We start from the raw sequence: 19,286 nt of genomic DNA on the forward strand, positions 1-19,286 counted from the left end.
ATCTGTAGCCAGTCTGCATGACATCTGCATGACATCTGTAGCCAGTCTGCATGACATCTGCATGACATCTGTAGCCAGTCTGCATGACATCTGTAGCCAGTCTGCATGACATCTGGTAGCCAGTCTGCATGACATCTGTAGCCAGTCTGCATGACATCTGTAGCCAGTCTGCATGACATCTGTAGCCAGTCTGCATGACATCTGTAGCCAGTCTGCATGACATCTGTAGCCAGTCTGCATGACATCTTTAGCCAGTCTGCATGGCATCTTTAGCCAGTCTGCATGGCATCTGTAGCCAGTCTGCATGGCATCTGTAGCCAGTCTGCATGGCATCTGTAGCCAGTCTGCATGGCATCTGCATGACATCTGTAGCCAGTCTGCATGGCATCTGCATGACATCTGTAGCCAGTCTGCATGACATCTGTAGCCAGTCCAGCATGACATCTGTAGCCAGTCCAGCATGACATCTGTAGCCAGTCCAGCATGACATCTGTAGCCAGTCCAGCATGACATCTGTAGCCAGTCCAGCATGACATCTGTAGCCAGTCCAGCATGACATCTGTAGCCAGTCCAGCATGACATCTGTAGCCAGTCCAGCATGACATCTGTAGCCAGTCCAGCATGACATCTGTAGCCAGTCCAGCATGACATCTGTAGCCAGTCCAGCATGACATCTGTAGCCAGTCCAGCATGACATCTGTAGCCAGTCTGCATGACATCTGCATGACATCTGTAGCCAGTCTGCATGACATCTGCATGACATCTGTAGCCAGTCTGCATGACATCTGTAGCCAGTCTGCATGACATCTGTAGCCAGTCTGCATGACATCTGTAGCCAGTCTGCATGACATCTGTAGCCAGTCTGCATGACATCTGTAGCCAGTCTGCATGACATCTGTAGCCAGTCTGCATGGCATCTGTAGCCAGTCTGCATGACATCTGCATGACATCTGTAGCCAGTCTGCATGACATCTGTAGCCAGTCTGCATGACATCTGTAGCCAGTCCAGCATGACATCTGTAGCCAGTCTGCATGACATCTGTAGCCAGTCTGCATGGCATCTGTAGCCAGTCTGCATGACATCTGTAGCCAGTCTGCATGACATCTGCATGACATCTGTAGCCAGTCTGCATGACATCTGTAGCCAGTCTGCATGACATCTGTAGCCAGTCTGCATGACATCTGTAGCCAGTCTGCATGACATCTGTAGCCAGTCCAGCATGACATCTGTAGCCAGTCTGCATGACATCTGTAGCCAGTCCAGCATGACATCTGTAGCCAGTCCAGCATGACATCTGTAGCCAGTCCAGCATGACATCTGTAGCCAGTCCAGCATGACATCTGTAGCCAGTCCAGCATGACATCTGTAGCCAGTCTGCATGACATCTGCATGACATCTGTAGCCAGTCTGCATGACATCTGCATGACATCTGTAGCCAGTCTGCATGACATCTGTAGCCAGTCTGCATGACATCTGTAGCCAGTATGCATGACATCTGTAGCCAGTCTGCATGGCATCTGTAGCCAGTCTGCATGGCATCTGTAGCCAGTCTGCATGACATCTGCATGACATCTGTAGCCAGTCTGCATGACATCTGTAGCCAGTCTGCATGACATCTGTAGCCAGTCTGCATGACATCTGTAGCCAGTCCAGCATGACATCTGTAGCCAGTCCAGCATGACATCTGTAGCCAGTCCAGCATGACATCTGTAGCCAGTCCAGCATGACATCTGTAGCCAGTCTGCATGGCATCTGTAGCCAGTCTGCATGACATCTGCATGACATCTGTAGCCAGTCTGCATGACATCTGTAGCCAGTCTGCATGACATCTGTAGCCAGTCTGCATGACATCTGTAGCCAGTCTGCATGACATCTGTAGCCAGTCCAGCATGACATCTGTAGCCAGTCCAGCATGACATCTGTAGCCAGTCCAGCATGACATCTGTAGCCAGTCCAGCATGACATCTGTAGCCAGTCCAGCATGACATCTGTAGCCAGTCCAGCATGACATCTGTAGCCAGTCTGCATGACATCTGTAGCCAGTCTGCATGACATCTGCATGACATCTGTAGCCAGTCTGCATGGCATCTGCATGACATCTGTAGCCAGTCTGCATGACATCTGCATGACATCTGTAGCCAGTCTGCATGACATCTGTAGCCAGTCTGCATGACATCTGTAGCCAGTCTGCATGGCATCTGTAGCCAGTCTGCATGGCATCTGTAGCCAGTCTGCATGGCATCTGTAGCCAGTCTGCATGGCATCTGTAGCCAGTCTGCATGGCATCTGTAGCCAGTCTGCATGGCATCTGTAGCCAGTCTGCATGACATCTGTAGCCAGTCTGCATGACATCTGCATGACATCTGTAGCCAGTCTGCATGACATCTGTAGCCAGTCTGCATGACATCTGTAGCCAGTCCAGCATGACATCTGTAGCCAGTCCAGCATGACATCTGTAGCCAGTCCAGCATGACATCTGTAGCCAGTCCAGCATGACATCTGTAGCCAGTCTGCATGACATCTGTAGCCAGTCTGCATGACATCTGTAGCCAGTCTGCATGGCATCTGTAGCCAGTCTGCATGACATCTGCATGACATCTGTAGCCAGTCTGCATGACATCTGTAGCCAGTCTGCATGACATCTGTAGCCAGTCCAGCATGACATCTGTAGCCAGTCCAGCATGACATCTGTAGCCAGTCCAGCATGACATCTGCATGACATCTGTAGCCAGTCTGCATGACATCTGTAGCCAGTCTGCATGACATCTGTAGCCAGTCTGCATGACATCTGCATGACATCTGTAGCCAGTCTGCATGACATCTGTAGCCAGTCTGCATGACATCTGTAGCCAGTCTGCATGACATCTGTAGCCAGTCTGCATGACATCTGTAGCCAGTCTGCATGACATCTGTAGCCAGTCTGCATGACATCTGTAGCCAGTCTGCATGACATCTGTAGCCAGTCTGCATGACATCTGTAGCCAGTCTGCATGACATCTGTAGCCAGTCTGCATGACATCTGTAGCCAGTCTGCATGGCATCTGTAGCCAGTCTGCATGACATCTGTAGCCAGTCCAGCATGACATCTGTAGCCAGTCTGCATGACATCTGTAGCCAGTCCAGCATGACATCTGTAGCCAGTCCAGCATGACATCTGTAGCCAGTCCAGCATGACATCTGTAGCCAGTCTGCATGACATCTGCATGACATCTGTAGCCAGTCTGCATGACATCTGTAGCCAGTCTGCATGACATCTGTAGCCAGTCTGCATGACATCTGTAGCCAGTCTGCATGGCATCTGTAGCCAGTCTGCATGACATCTGCATGACATCTGTAGCCAGTCTGCATGACATCTGTAGCCAGTCTGCATGACATCTGTAGCCAGTCTGCATGACATCTGTAGCCAGTCCAGCATGACATCTGTAGCCAGTCCAGCATGACATCTGTAGCCAGTCCAGCATGACATCTGTAGCCAGTCCAGCATGACATCTGTAGCCAGTCTGCATGGCATCTGTAGCCAGTCTGCATGACATCTGCATGACATCTGTAGCCAGTCTGCATGACATCTGTAGCCAGTCTGCATGACATCTGTAGCCAGTCTGCATGACATCTGTAGCCAGTCTGCATGACATCTGTAGCCAGTCCAGCATGACATCTGTAGCCAGTCCAGCATGACATCTGTAGCCAGTCCAGCATGACATCTGTAGCCAGTCCAGCATGACATCTGTAGCCAGTCCAGCATGACATCTGTAGCCAGTCCAGCATGACATCTGTAGCCAGTCTGCATGACATCTGTAGCCAGTCTGCATGACATCTGCATGACATCTGTAGCCAGTCTGCATGGCATCTGCATGACATCTGTAGCCAGTCTGCATGACATCTGCATGACATCTGTAGCCAGTCTGCATGACATCTGTAGCCAGTCTGCATGACATCTGTAGCCAGTCTGCATGGCATCTGTAGCCAGTCTGCATGGCATCTGTAGCCAGTCTGCATGGCATCTGTAGCCAGTCTGCATGGCATCTGTAGCCAGTCTGCATGGCATCTGTAGCCAGTCTGCATGGCATCTGTAGCCAGTCTGCATGACATCTGTAGCCAGTCTGCATGACATCTGCATGACATCTGTAGCCAGTCTGCATGACATCTGTAGCCAGTCTGCATGACATCTGTAGCCAGTCCAGCATGACATCTGTAGCCAGTCCAGCATGACATCTGTAGCCAGTCCAGCATGACATCTGTAGCCAGTCCAGCATGACATCTGTAGCCAGTCTGCATGACATCTGTAGCCAGTCTGCATGACATCTGTAGCCAGTCTGCATGGCATCTGTAGCCAGTCTGCATGACATCTGCATGACATCTGTAGCCAGTCTGCATGACATCTGTAGCCAGTCTGCATGACATCTGTAGCCAGTCCAGCATGACATCTGTAGCCAGTCCAGCATGACATCTGTAGCCAGTCCAGCATGACATCTGCATGACATCTGTAGCCAGTCTGCATGACATCTGTAGCCAGTCTGCATGACATCTGTAGCCAGTCTGCATGACATCTGCATGACATCTGTAGCCAGTCTGCATGACATCTGTAGCCAGTCTGCATGACATCTGTAGCCAGTCTGCATGACATCTGTAGCCAGTCTGCATGACATCTGTAGCCAGTCTGCATGACATCTGTAGCCAGTCTGCATGACATCTGTAGCCAGTCTGCATGACATCTGTAGCCAGTCTGCATGACATCTGTAGCCAGTCTGCATGACATCTGTAGCCAGTCTGCATGACATCTGTAGCCAGTCTGCATGGCATCTGTAGCCAGTCTGCATGACATCTGTAGCCAGTCCAGCATGACATCTGTAGCCAGTCTGCATGACATCTGTAGCCAGTCCAGCATGACATCTGTAGCCAGTCCAGCATGACATCTGTAGCCAGTCCAGCATGACATCTGTAGCCAGTCCAGCATGACATCTGTAGCCAGTCCAGCATGACAATCTGTATGCCAGTCTGCATGACATCTGCAATGACATCTGTAGCCAGTCCTGCATGACATCTGTAGCCAGTCTGCATGACATCTGTAGCCAGTCTGCATGACATCTGTAGCCAGTCTGCATGGCATCTGTAAGCCAGTCTGCATGCCAGTCTGCATGACATCTGTAGCCAGTCTGCATGACATCTGTAGCCAGTCCTGCATGACATCTGTAGCCAGTCTGCATGACATCTGTAGCCAGTCCAGCATGACATCTGTAGCCAGTCCAGCATGACACTGTAGCCAGTCAGATGACATGCTAGGCCAGTCCAGCATGACATCTGTAGCCAGTCCAGCATGACATCTGTAGCCAGTCTGCATGGCATCTGTAGCCAGTCTGCATGACATCTGCATGACATCTGTAGCCAGTCTGCATGACATCTGTAGCCAGTCTGCATGACATCTGTAGCCAGTCTGCATGACATCTGTAGCCAGTCTGCATGACATCTGTAGCCAGTCTGCATGACATCTGTAGCCAGTCCAGCATGACATCTGTAGCCAGTCCAGCATGACATCTGTAGCCAGTCCAGCATGACATCTGTAGCCAGTCCAGCATGACATCTGTAGCCAGTCCAGCATGACATCTGTAGCCAGTCCAGCATGACATCTGTAGCCAGTCCAGCATGACATCTGTAGCCAGTCTGCATGACATCTGCATGACATCTGTAGCCAGTCTGCATGACATCTGTAGCCAGTCTGCATGACATCTGCATGACATCTGTAGCCAGTCTGCATGGCATCTGCATGACATCTGTAGCCAGTCTGCATGACATCTGCATGACATCTGTAGCCAGTCTGCATGACATCTGTAGCCAGTCTGCATGACATCTGTAGCCAGTCCTGCATGACATCTGTAGCCAGTCTGCATGGCATCTGTAGCCAGTCCTGCATGGCATCTGTAGCCAGTCTGCATGACATCTGTAGCCAGTCTGCATGACATTCTGTAGCCAGTCTGCTAGACATCTGCATGACATCTGTAGCCAGTCTGCATGACATCTGTACGCCAAGCCAGTCCACATGACATCTGTAGCCAGTCCAGCATGACATCTGTAGCCAGTCCAGCATGACATCTGTAGCAGTCCAGCATGACATCTGTAGCCAGTCTGCATGACATCTGTAGCCAGTCCTGCATGACATCTGTAGCCAGTCTGCATGACATCTGTAGCCAGTCTGCATGGCATCTGTACAGTCCATGAATCTGCATGACATCTGTAGCCAGTCTGCATGACATCTGTAGCCAGTCTGCATGACATCTGTAGCCAGTCCTGCATGACATCTGTAGCCAGTCTGCATGACATCTGTAGCCAGTCTGCATGACATCTGTAGCCAGTCCTGCATGACATCTGTAGCCAGTCTGCATGACATCTGTAGCCAGTCTGCATGACATCTGTAGCCAGTCTGCATGACATCTGTAGCCAGTCTGCATGACATCTGTAGCCAGTCTGCATGACATCTGTAGCCAGTCTGCATGACATCTGTAGCCAGTCTGCAATGACATCTGTAGCCCAGTCTGCATGACATCTGTAGCCAGTCTGCATGACATCTGTAGCCAGTCTGCACATCATAATTCAGACAGACCTTCATAGACTACTCATACCCTGGACAACACACCAGCACAGGCACGAAAACACACAGAAAGACACAGACACACTGGACTTACTTGTGCATGTGTTCTACTCCAGTGAGGATCATGATGCCATAGGTGAGCCCACTCTGAACCAGGAAGTGGAGAGCATACCTACATACAGAGAGAGAGGTGATTAACGGTTCATAATCAATCACAGACATAATATTCACTATTTCCCACCTTCAATGTCTCTCCTTCCCTCCATCCTCCCCGTCTCTCTCCTTCCCTCCATCCTCCCAGTCTCTCTCCTTCCCTCCATCCTCCCAGTCTCTCTCCTTCCCTCCATCCTCCCAGTCTCTCTCCTTCCCTCCATCCTCCCCGTCTCTCTCCTTCCCTCCATCCTCCCCGTCTCTCTCCTTCCCTCCATCCTCTCGTCTCTCTCCTCCCTCCATCCTCCCCGTCTCTCTCCTTCCCTCCATCCTCCCCGTCTCTCTCCTTCCCTCCATCCTCCCCGTCTCTCTCCTTCCCTCCATCCTCCCCAGTCTCTCTCCTTCCTCCATCCTCCCAGTCTCTCTCCTTCCCTCCATCCTCCAGTCCCTCCATCCTCCCAGTCTCTCTCCTCCTTCCTTCCCTCCATCCTCCCGTCTCTCTCCTTCCTTCCCTCCATCCATCCCCGTCTCTCTCCTTCCTTCCTCCATCCATCCTCCCCGTCTCTCTCCTTCCTTCCTCCATCCATCCTCCCCGTCTCTCTCCTTCCTTCCCTCCATCCATCCTCCCCGTCTCTCTCCTTCCTTCCTCCATCCATCCTCCCCGTCTCTCTCCTTCCTTCCCTCCATCCATCCTCCCCGTCTCTCTCCTTCCTTCCTCCATCCATCCTCCCCGTCTCTCTCCTTCCTTCCCTCCATCCATCCTCCCCGTCTCTCTCCTTCCTTCCCTCCATCCATCCTCCCCGTCTCTCTCCTTCCTTCCCTCCATCCATCCTCCCCGTCTCTCTCCTTCCTTCCCTCCATCCATCCTCCCCGTCTCTCTCCTTCCTTCCCTCCATCCATCCTCCCCGTCTCTCTCCTTCCTTCCCTCCATCCATCCTCCCCGTCTCTCTCCTTCCTTCCTCCATCCATCCTCCCCGTCTCTCTCCTTCCTTCCCTCCATCCATCCTCCCCGTCTCTCTCCTTCCTTCCTCTCCATCCTCCCCGTCTTCTCCTCCTTCCTCCATCCTCCCCGTCTCTCTCCTTCCCTCCATCCTCCCCGTCTCTCTCCTTCCCTCCATCCTCCCCGTCTCTCTCCTTCCCTCCATCCTCCCCGTCTCTCTCCTTCCCTCCATCCTCCCCGTCTCTCTCCTTCCCTCCATCCTCCCCGTCTCTCTCCTTCCCTCCATCCTCCCGTCTCTCTCCTCCCTCCATCCTCCCGTCTCTCTCCTTCCCTCCATCCTCCCCGTCTCTCTCCTTCCCTCCATCCTCCCCGTCTCTCTCCTTCCCTCCATCCTCCCGTCTCTCTCCTTCCCTCCATCCTCCCCGTCTCTCTCCTTCCCTCCATCCTCCCCGTCTCTCTCCTTCCCTCCATCCTCCCCGTCTCTCTCCTTCCCTCCATCCTCCCCGTCTCTCTCCCCCTCCCTTCCCTCCATCCTCCCCGTCTCTCTCCTTCCCTCCATCCTCCCGTCTCTCTCCTTCCCTCCATCCTCCCCGTCTCTCTCCTTCCCTCCATCCTCCCGTCTCTCTCCTTCCCTCCATCCTCCCGTCTCTCTCCTTCCTTCCCTCCATCCTCCCGTCTCTCTCATTCCTTCCCTCCATCCTCCCGTCTCTCTCCTTCCTTCCCCCCATCCCTCCCGTCTCTCTCCTTCCTTCCACCCATCCTCCCAGTCTCTCTCCTTCCTTCCCCCCATCCTCCCCGTCTCTCTCCTTCCTTCCCTCCATCCTCCCCGTCTCTCTCCTTCCTTCCCTCCATCCTCCCCGTCTCTCTCCTTCCTTCCAGTCTCTCTCCTTCCCTCCATCCTCCCCGTCTCTCTCCTTCCCTCCATCCTCCCCGTCTCTCTCCTTCCCTCCATCCTCCCCGTCTCTCTCCTTCCCTCCATCCTCCCCGTCTCTCTCCTTCCCTCCATCCTCCCCGTCTCTCTCCTTCCCTCCATCCTCCCCGTCTCTCTCCTTCCCTCCATCCTCCCCGTCTCTCTCCTTCCCTCCATCCTCCCGTCTCGCTCCTTCCCTCCATCCTCCCGTCTCTCTCCTTCCTTCCCTCCATCCTCCCGTCTCTCTCATTCCTTCCCTCCATCCTCCCGTCTCTCTCCTTCCTTCCCCCCATCCTCCCGTCTCTCTCCTTCCTTCCACCCATCCTCCCAGTCTCTCTCCTTCCTTCCCCCCATCCTCCCCGTCTCTCTCCTTCCTTCCCTCCATCCTCCCCGTCTCTCTCCTTCCTTCCCTCCATCCTCCCGTCTCTCTCCTTCCTTCCAGTCTCTCTCCTTCCCTCCATCCTCTCCGTCTCTCTCCTTCCCTCCATCCTCCCGTCTCTATCCTTCCCTCCATCCTCCCAGTCTCTCTCCTTCCCTCCATCCTCCCAGTCTCTCCTTCCCTCCCCGTCTCTCTCCCTCCCCCCAATCCTCCCATCTCTCTCCTTCCCTCCATCCTCTCCGTCTCTCTCCTTCCCTCCATCCTCTCCGTCTCTCTCCTTCCCTCCATCCTCTCCGTCTCTCTCCTTCCCTCCATCCTCCAGTCTCTCTCCTTCCCTCCATCCTCTGTCTCTCTCCTTCCCTCCATCCTCTGTCTCTCTCCTTCCCTTCATCCTCCCAGTCTCTCTCCTTCCCTCCATCCTCCCTGTCTCTCCTTCCCTCCCAGTCTCTCTCCCTCCCCCCAATCCTCCCATCTCTCTCCTCCCCCCCAACCTCCCCGTCTCTCTACTTCCCTCCATCCTCCCAGTCTCTCTCCTTCCCTCCATCCTCCCTATCTCTCCTTCCCTCCATCCTCCCTATCTCTCCTTCCCTCCCCGTCTCTCTCCCTCCCCCTCATCCTCCCTGTCTCTCTCCTTCCCTCCATCCTCCCTGTCTCTCTCCTTCCCTCCATCCTCCCAGTCTCTCTCCTTCCCTCCATCCTCCCAGTCTCTCTCCTTCCCCCCCATCCTCCCAGTCTCTCTCATTCCCCCCCATCCTCCTTGTCTCTCTCCCTCCCCCCCATCCTCCCTGTCCTCTGTGCCATAAACAGTGCCTTCAGAAAGTATTCATCCCCCTTGACTTACACCACATCTTGTTATGTCACTGCCTGAATTCAAAATGGATGATATTTTTTCCTCACCCATATACACAAAATATCCCATAATTTCAAAGTGAAAACATGTTTTTGGAAATGTTTGCAAATGTATTGAAAATTAAATGCATAAATATCTCATTTACATAACTATTCCAAACCAATACATGTTAGAATCACCTTTGAAGCAATTACAGCTGTGAGTCTTTCTGGGTAAGTCTCTAAGAGCTTTGTACATCTGGATTGTACAATATTTGCACATTATTATTTTTTACAATTCTTCAAGCAGTCAAGTTGGTTATTGATCATTGCTAGAAAGCCATTCTCATGTTGCCATAGATTTTCAACATGATTTAAGACAGAACTATAACTAGGCCACTCAGGAACATTCAATATCGTCTAGGTAAGCAACTCCAGTGTATATTTGTCCTTGTGTTTTAGGTTATTGTCCTGCTGAAAGGTGAAATTGTCTCCCAGTGTCTGTTGGAAAGCAGACTGAACCAGGTGTTCCTATAGGATTTTGCCGGTGCTTAACACTATTCAGTTATATATATATATTTATATATTTATAAATAAAAATAACTCCCTAGTTCTTGCCGATGACAAGCATAACCATAACATGATGCAGCCACCATCATGCTTGAAAATACAAAGAATGGTACTCAGTGATGAGTTGTTGGATTTGCCCCAAACATAACCCTTTGTATTTAGGACATAAAGTTAATTTCTTTGTCACTTTTTTCCAGTTTTACTTTAGTGCCTTATTGCAAACAGGGATGCATGTTTGGAATATTTGTATTCTGTACAGTCTTCCTTCTTTTCACTCTGTCATTTAGGTTAGTATTATGGAGTAACTAAAATGTTGTTGACCCATCCTCAGTTCTCTTATCACAGCCATTAAACTCTAACTGTTTTAAAGTCACCATTGGCCTCATGGTGATATCCCTGAGCGGTTTCCTTCCTTTCCAGCAACTGAGTTCGGTCATATTGATACACCACCAATTGTGGAATTAATAACTTTACCATGCTCAAAGGGATATTCAATGTCTCATTTTTTTACCCATCTACCAACAGGTACCCTTCTTTCTGAGGCATTGGATAACCGCTCTGGTCTTTGTGTGTGAATCTGTGTTTGAAATTCACTACTTGACTGAGGGACCTTACGGATACTTGTGTGTGTGTGTGGGGTACAGAGTTAAAGTAGTCATTCAAAAATCATGTTGAACACTATTAGTGTGAGTCTATGCAACTTATTATGTGACTTGTTAAGCACATTGGTACTGAACTTATTTAGGCTTGCCATAACAAAAGAGTTGAATACTTATTGACTCAAGACATTTCAGCTTAGAATTTTTAATTAATTTGCAAAATGTTGGAAAAACATAATTCCACTTTGACATTATGGGGTATTGTGTGCAGAACAGTGACAAAAAAAACTAAATTGAATCCATTTTAAATTCAGGCTGTGAAACAACAAAATGTCAAAAAGTAAAGTGGTGTGAATACATTCTGAAGGCTCTGTATGTGCCTGTCAGAGTAATGGGCCAAGATTCATGGGCCCAGTCTGCCTAGAGAGAACCATTTGTCCCTGGCATCAAATGCACATTAGCTTCATTTAACACACATTCACAGACTACACACACACTCAACAGCATGACTGGGCCACAGTAGCAAAGCCATAGTGGATACACAACACATCATAAGCACATCATTTAGTGCTACAAGTCCTTTACCCAGTTGTTGTTTACATTAAAAACGCTTTGTCTAGTTTTGACCTCATTTGGCCACGTGTGTCATTTTGTGGGCAAAAGGATTGCAATGTTTGCAAGCCATTTTGTGGCAGGGAATTCATATGTTCACAATGTACAGCATGTTACAAACGGCGCCCCATTTAAATGTGGCCGACTCCTTACATAGTGCACTACTGTTGACCAGAGACCTATGGGAATAGGGTGCCTTTTGGGATGCACCCCCTGTAAATATGTGTGTGGGTGTGATAAAATCAGAGAGAGTTTACTGTGTTACAACTAAACGTTCTGGCACTCAGTCCCTGTCTGCATCCCACGCTATGTCTTATTTAGTGCACTACTTTTGACCATGGTCCATTGAGCTCTGGTCAAAAGAAGTGGACTAAGTAGGGAATAGTGTGCCACTTTGGGGATGCAACTCTCATTTGCATCAGGCCTCATCGGTGCATCGACCTGTTCCTCTTATTAAAGCAGATCTGTTAATTAATTAACTCTTTTAGCAGCGCTAATAAACATTGATTCAGCCCTGAGTGGGGAGCAATGGTCGGTGAAGAGTCCAGCAGCGTATTGGCCTGATAATAAATCTATTGGCGTACCCATACTGGCATGGTATCCCTTGGTACGCCCCCTCCCCATTAATCAGGTTAGAGGGGGGAGAGTCCTATTTTGGTCATTTTACACACACACACACACACACACACACACACACACACACACTGGCCTACTTTTTTTTGTTCACTCATTTAACTGTACTTGGAGGCAGTTTTTTCATATGCTAGCTTGAAATGTTTCAGTAACAGTTACCAAGAGGCAGCATGTGAATACTCTAATTGTCCCACTACCTATAATATCCATCCACAGTCCTACTAAGTCATATCCATCCACAGTCCTATTCAGTCAAATCCATCCACAGTCCTATTCAGTCATATCCATCCACAGTCCTATTGTCATATCCATCCACAGTCCTATTCAGTCATATCCATCCACAGTCCTATTCAGTCATATCCATCCACAGTCCTATTCAGTCATATCCATCCACAGTCCTATTCAGTCATATCCATCCACAGTCCTATTCAGTCATATCCATCCACAGTCCTATTCAGTCAAATCCATCCACAGTCCTATTCAGTCAAATCCATCCACAGTCCTATTCAGTCATATCCATCCACAGTCCTATTCAGTCATATCCATCCACAGTCCTATTCAGTCATATCCATCCACAGTCCTATTCAGTCATATCCATCCACAGTCCTATTCAGTCATATCCATCCACAGTCCTATTCAGTCATATCCATCCAGTCCTATTCAGTCATATCCATCCACAGTCCTATTTAGTCATATCCATCCACAGTCCTATTCAGTCATATCCATCCACAGTCCTATTCAGTCATATCCATCCACAGTCCTATTCAGTCATATCCATCCACAGTCCTTTTCAGTCATATCCATCCACAGTCCTATTCAGTCATATCCATCCACAGTCCTTTTCAGTCATATCCACCCACAGTCCTCTTCAGTCATATCCATCCACAGTCCTTTTCAGTCATATCCATCCACAGTCCTATTCAGTCATATCCATCCACAGTCCTATTCAGTCATATCCATCCACAGTCCTATTCAGTCATATCCATCCACAGTCCTATTCAGTCATATCCATCCACAGTCCTATTCAGTCATATCCATCCACAGTCCTTTTCAGTCATATCCATCCACAGTCCTTTTCAGTCATATCCATCCACAGTCCTTTTCAGTCATATCCATCCACAGTCCTATTCAGTCATATCCATCCACAGTCCTATTCAGTCATATCCATCCACAGTCCTTTTCAGTCATATCCATCCACAGTCCTTTTCAGTTATATCCATCCACAATCCTTTTCAGTTATATCCATCCACAATCCTTTTCAGTCACCTTTGGCAGCGATTACAGCCGTGAGTCTTTCTGGGTAAGTCTCAAAGAGCTTTGCACACCTGGATGTGTACATTATTATTTTTACAATTCTTCAAGCTCTGTCAAATTGGTTGTTGATCATTGCTAGACAGCCATTTTCAAGCCTTGCCATTGATTTTCAAGCCGATTTAAGTCAAAACTATAACTAGGCCACTCAGGAACATTCAATGTGGTCTTGGTAAGCAACTCCTGTGTATATTTGTCCTTGTGTTTTAGGTTAGTCTTGCTGAAAGGTGAATTTGTCTCCCAGTGTCTGTTGGAAAGCAGACAGAACCAGATTTTCCTCTAGGATGTTGCCTGTGCTTCGATCTATTCCATTTATTTTTAAACTGAAAAACTCCACCGTCCTTGCCGATGACAAGGATACCCATAACATGATGCAACCAGCAATATGCTTGAAAATATGAAGACTGGTACTCAGTGATGTGTTGTGCTGGATTTGCCCCAAGCATAACACTTTGTATTCAGGACATAAAGACAATTTCTTTGCCAAATATTTAGCAGTTTTCCTTTAGTTCATTTTTGCAAACTTCCTTCTTTTCACTCTGTCAATTAGGTTAGTAGTTTTCTGCTATCACAGCCATTAAACTCTGCAATTGTTTTAAAGTCACTGGTCTGTCCAAGATGGCGTAGCAGTCAGACATCTTTGTCCTCATCCTGTCGTAATCCCATGTATATCCCTTTTCATACCCTTTTTATATATTTCTAAACCTCAACTTCAAAATACTCTCCTGCAACCCAATGTGGTGTGGATCTGTTTTTTTTCTTTCTTCGGAACCGGAATCCCCCAACAGAAGCTAGGAAGTTAACTAGCTACTAGCCAGTTAACCACTGCTAGCAGTCATCAGCTAACCTTTAGCTCTGAAAACTCTCGCCAATTTGCACAATGCGATTCAAACCAGAGCATACCGGACCTATTTTCTCTCCATATCCCCGGATTCCTATCGCAAGCTCTGAACCTTTTCACCTGGATCATCGCAGCTAGCTAGCTGCAATCCGAGTGGCTACTCTCAGCTAACAAGCTAGCAAGCACCAATTAGCACCAATTAGTGCTGGCAATTAGTGCTAGCAAGCACCAATTAGCCTGGAGCTAGCCCATGCTAGGCCTATCTCCCGGCTATCTGAAGAGGTCCATCAGCCACTCCGGGTCTACCACACCAATTTTGCTAATTGGCCCGGACCCCTTTTACTGCCGGTATGGAGCTCCTTCACGACTGGACTACTGACGTAATCTGCCCAAAGGGGTTATTCAACTGGCGCCTACGCCACGACGTCCCCAGAATGCCCATCTGCTAGCCTGCTATCCTCGGCCCGCTATCTGTCTAGAGCATATTGGACTGTTAGCTGAAGAAATCCATCGGCCAATTTCACTATACCCATTATGCCAATTGGACTGAACCCCTTTGCTGGACTGAACCCCTTTGCTACACGGAACCCTACTACTCCATCACAACTGTTCTATTCGACGTAACCGCACGAGGATGCTATAACAGACTTCCTCCATAGCCTTTCTGCTAGCTTGCTAGCCCCGGCCTGCTAGCTGTCTAAATCGCCGTGTTTCCAGCCAGCCTAACTACTCACTGGACTCCTATGATCACTTGGCTACACATGCCTCTCCCTCATGTCAATATGCCTTGTCCATTGCAGTTCTGGTTAGTGATTGTCTTATTTCACTGTAGAGCCTCTAGCCCTGCTCAATATGCCTTAGCCAACCCTTTAGCTCCACCTCCCACACATGTGGTGACATCGGCTGGATTAAAATGTTTCTAGAGACAATCTCTCTCTCATCATCACACAATGCCTAGGTTTACCTCCAACGTATTCACATCCTACCATACCTTTGTCTGTACATTATGCCTTGAATCTATTCTATCGCACCCAGAAACCTGCTCCTTGTACTCTCTGTTCCAAACGTACTAGAAGACCAGTTTTTACAGCCTTTAGCCGTACCCTTATCCTACTCCTCCTCTGTTCCTCTGATGATGTAGAGGTTAATCCAGGCCCTGCAGTGCCTACCTCCACTCCTATTCCCCAGGTGCTCTCATGCATGTCAACATTAGAAGCCTCCTCCCTAAGTTGGTTTTATTCACTGCTTTAGCACACTCAGCCAACCCAGATGTCCTAGCCATGTCTGTCTTACTATCCAGGTCTGTACCCAAACATTTTGAGCTTCTACTTTTAAAAATCCACCTTTCCAGAAACAAGTCTCTCACCATTGCCACTTGCTATAGACCACCCTCTGCCCCCAGCTGTGCCCTGGACATCATATGTGAATTGATTGCCCCCCATCTATCTTCAGAGCTCGTGCTGCTAGGTGACCTAAACTGGGACATGCTTAACACCCCAGCCACCCTGCAATCTAAGCTTGATGCCCTCAATCTCACACAAATGATCAATGAACCTACCAGGTACAACCCCAAATCCGTAAAAATGGGCATCCTCATAGATATCATCCTAACCAACTTGCCCTCCAAATACACCTCTGCTGTTTTCAATCAAGATCTCAGCGATCACTGCCTCAATGCCTGCATCCGTAATGGGTCTGTGGTCAAACGACCACCCCTCATCACTGTCAAACGCTCCCTAAAACACTTCCGCGAGCAGGCCTTTCTAATCGACCTGGCCCGGGTATCCTGGAAGGATAATGACCTCATCCCGTCAGGAACAGGTATAGCCCTTGGTTCACTCCAGACCTGACTGCCCTTGACCAGCACAAAAACACCCTGTGGTATACTGCATTAGCATCATATAGCCCCCGTGATATGCAACTTTCCGGGAAGTTAAGAACCAATATACACAGGCAGTTAGGCTAGCTTTTTCAAACAGAAATGTGTATCCTGTAGGACAAACTCAAAACATTTCTGGGACACTAAAGTCCATGGATAATAAGAGCACCTCATCCTCCCAGCTGCCCACTGCACTGAGGCTAGGAAACATTGTCACCACCGATAAATCCACTATAATTGAGAACTTCAATAAGCATTTTCCTACGGCTGGCCATGCTTTCCACCTGGCTACCCCTACCCCGGTCAACTGCCCTGCACCCCCCACAACAACTTGCCCAAGCTTTCCCCATTTCTCCACCCAAATCCAGATAGCTGATGTTCTGAAAGAGCTGCAAAATCTGGACCCCCTACCAATCAGCCGGGGTAGACAATCTGGACCCTCTCTTTCTAAAACTATCTGCCAAAATTATTGCAACCCATATTACTAGCCTGTTCAACCTCTCTTTCGTATCGTCCAAGATTCCCAAAGATTGGAAAGCTGCCACGATCATCCCCCTCTTCAAAGGGGGAGACACTCTTGACCCAAACTGCTACAGACCAATATCTATCCTACCCTGTCTTTCTAAGGTCTTCAAAAGCCAAGTTAACAAACAGATTACCGACCTTTTCGAATCCCACCGTACCTTCTCCGCCATGCAATCTGGTTTCAGAGCTGGTCATGGGTGCACCTCAGCCCCGCTCAAGGTCCTAAACGATATCATAACAGCCATCGATAAGAGACATTACTGCGCAGCCGTATTCGTCGACCTGGCCGAGGCTTTCTACTCTGTCAATCGCCACATTTTTATTGGCAGACAACAGCCTTGGTTTCTCAAACAACTGCCTCGCCTAGTTCACCAACTACTTCTCTGATAGAGTTCAGTGGGTCAAATCGGAGGGCCTGTTGTCCGGACCTCTGGCGGTCTCTATGGGTGTGCCACAGGGCTCAATTCCTCGGGGCGACTCTCTTCTCTGTATACATCACTGATGTCGCTCTTGCTGCAGGTGATTCTCTGATCCACCTCTACGCAGACAACACCATTCTGTATACTTCTGGCCCTTCTTTGACACTGTGTTAACTAACCTCCAGATGCCATACAACTCTCCTTCTGTGGCCTCCAACTGCTCTTAAATGCAAGTAAAACTAAATGCATGCTCTTCAACCGACCACTGCCCGCACCTGCCCGCCCATCCAGCATCACTACTCTGGACGCTTCTGATCTAGAATATGTGGACAACTATAAATACCTAGGTGTCTGGCTAGACTGTAAACTCTCATTCCAGACTCACATTAAGCATCTCCAATCCAAAATTAAATCTAGAATAGGCTTCCTATTTCGCAACAAAGCATCCTTCACTCATGCTGCCAAACATACCCTCATAAAACTGACTATCCTACCGATCCTCGACTTCGGCGATGTCATCTACAAAATAGCCTCCAACACTCTACTCAGCAAACTGGATGTAGTCTATCACAGTGCCATCTGTTTTGTCACCAAAGCCCCATATATTATCCACCACTGCGACCTATACGCTCTCGTTGGTTGGCCCTCGCTTCATACTCATTACCAAACCCACTGGCTCCAGGTCATCTACAAATATTTGCTAGGTAAAGCCCCGCCTTATCTCAGCTCACTGGTCACCATAGCAGCACCCACCAGTAGCATGCGCTGCAGCAGGTATATTTCACTGGTCACCCCCAAAGCCAATTCCTCATTTGGCCGCCTTCCTTTCCAGTTCTCTGCTGCCAATGACTGGAACGCACTGCAAAAATCACTGAAGCTGGAGACTCATATCTACCTCACTAGCTTTAAGCACCACCTGTCAGAGCAGATCAGAGATCACTGCACCTGTACATAGCCCATCTGTAAATAGCCCATCCAACTACCTCATCCCCATACTGTATTTATTTATCTTGCTCCTTTACACCCCAGTATCTCTACTTGCACATTCATCTTCTGCATATCTATCACTCCAGTGTTTAATTGGTATATTGTAATGACTTTGCCACCATGACCAATTTATTGCCATACCTCCCTTATCTTACCTCATTTGCACACACTGTATAGACTTTTTCTACTGTATTATTGACTGTATGTTCGTTTAGTCCATGTGTAACCCTGTTGTTGTTGTTTTATGTGTCGAACTGCTTTGCTTTATCTTGGCCAGGTCGCAGTTGTAAATTAGAATTTGTTCTCAACTAGCCTACCTGGTTAAATAAAGGAGAAATAAAGAAAAAATAAAACCATTGGCCTTATGGTGAAATCCCTGTCTTCCTTCCTCTCCGGCAACTGAGTTATGAAGGACGCCTGTATCTTTGTAGTGATTAATAATTAATAACTTCACCATGCTGAAAGGGATATTCAATGTCTGCTTTAAAAAAAATTTTTCAAACTCTGTCAGGTTGGATGGAGAGCGTCGCTGGACAGCTATTTTCAGGTCTCTCCGGAGATGTTTGCTCGGGTTCAACTCTGGGCTCTGGCTGGGCCACTCAAAGACATTCAGAGACTTGTCCCGAAGCCACTCCTGCGTTGTCTTGGCTGTGTGCTTAGGGTCGTTGTCCTGCTGGAAGGTGAACCTTCGCCCCAGTCCGAGGTCCTGAGTGCTCTGGAGGAGGTTTTCATCACAAATCTCTCTGTGTGGGGAGATTGGAGGGACGCCAAGTGCAACTGACGTGTTTTCCGTTTGCTCACGCGGTATTCTTAAAGTTTATGTGAATTTTGCAGCAGAACCGTATTTATTTTCAAATATTAGTTTGGTGATCCCTTTCCGTAAAAACAAAGACACTTTGCTTTCGAATGTCAGCATGTCAACGAAACATATTTTGTTTATTTTTATTTCACCTTTATTTAACCAGGTAGGCTAGTTGAGAGCAAGTTCTCATTTGCAACTGCAACCTGGCCAAGATAAAGCATAGCAGTGTTAACAGACAACAACACAGATTTCAACATGGAGTAAACAATAAACAAGTCAATAACATAGTACAATTCTTTTTTAAATAATCTATATAC

General features: G+C 48.5%; 1 protein-coding gene across 1 annotated transcript in view; it reads right to left on the reverse strand.

Annotated features, from left to right (window-relative positions):
* LOC109900597 (membrane-bound O-acyltransferase domain-containing protein 2) overlaps window positions 1-19,286 on the reverse strand; it is a 111,390-nt gene that overhangs the window by 45,904 nt on the left and 46,200 nt on the right. The window contains exon 3 of the mRNA XM_031836982.1: window positions 6,679-6,756. Coding sequence (XP_031692842.1) covers window positions 6,679-6,756 — 78 coding nt within the window. The remainder of the gene's footprint in view (window positions 1-6,678; window positions 6,757-19,286) is intronic.

The sequence above is a fragment of the Oncorhynchus kisutch genome, linkage group LG12 (assembly GCF_002021735.2).
Source record: "Oncorhynchus kisutch isolate 150728-3 linkage group LG12, Okis_V2, whole genome shotgun sequence".
In the NCBI taxonomy this organism is placed as follows: Eukaryota; Metazoa; Chordata; class Actinopteri; order Salmoniformes; family Salmonidae; genus Oncorhynchus; species Oncorhynchus kisutch.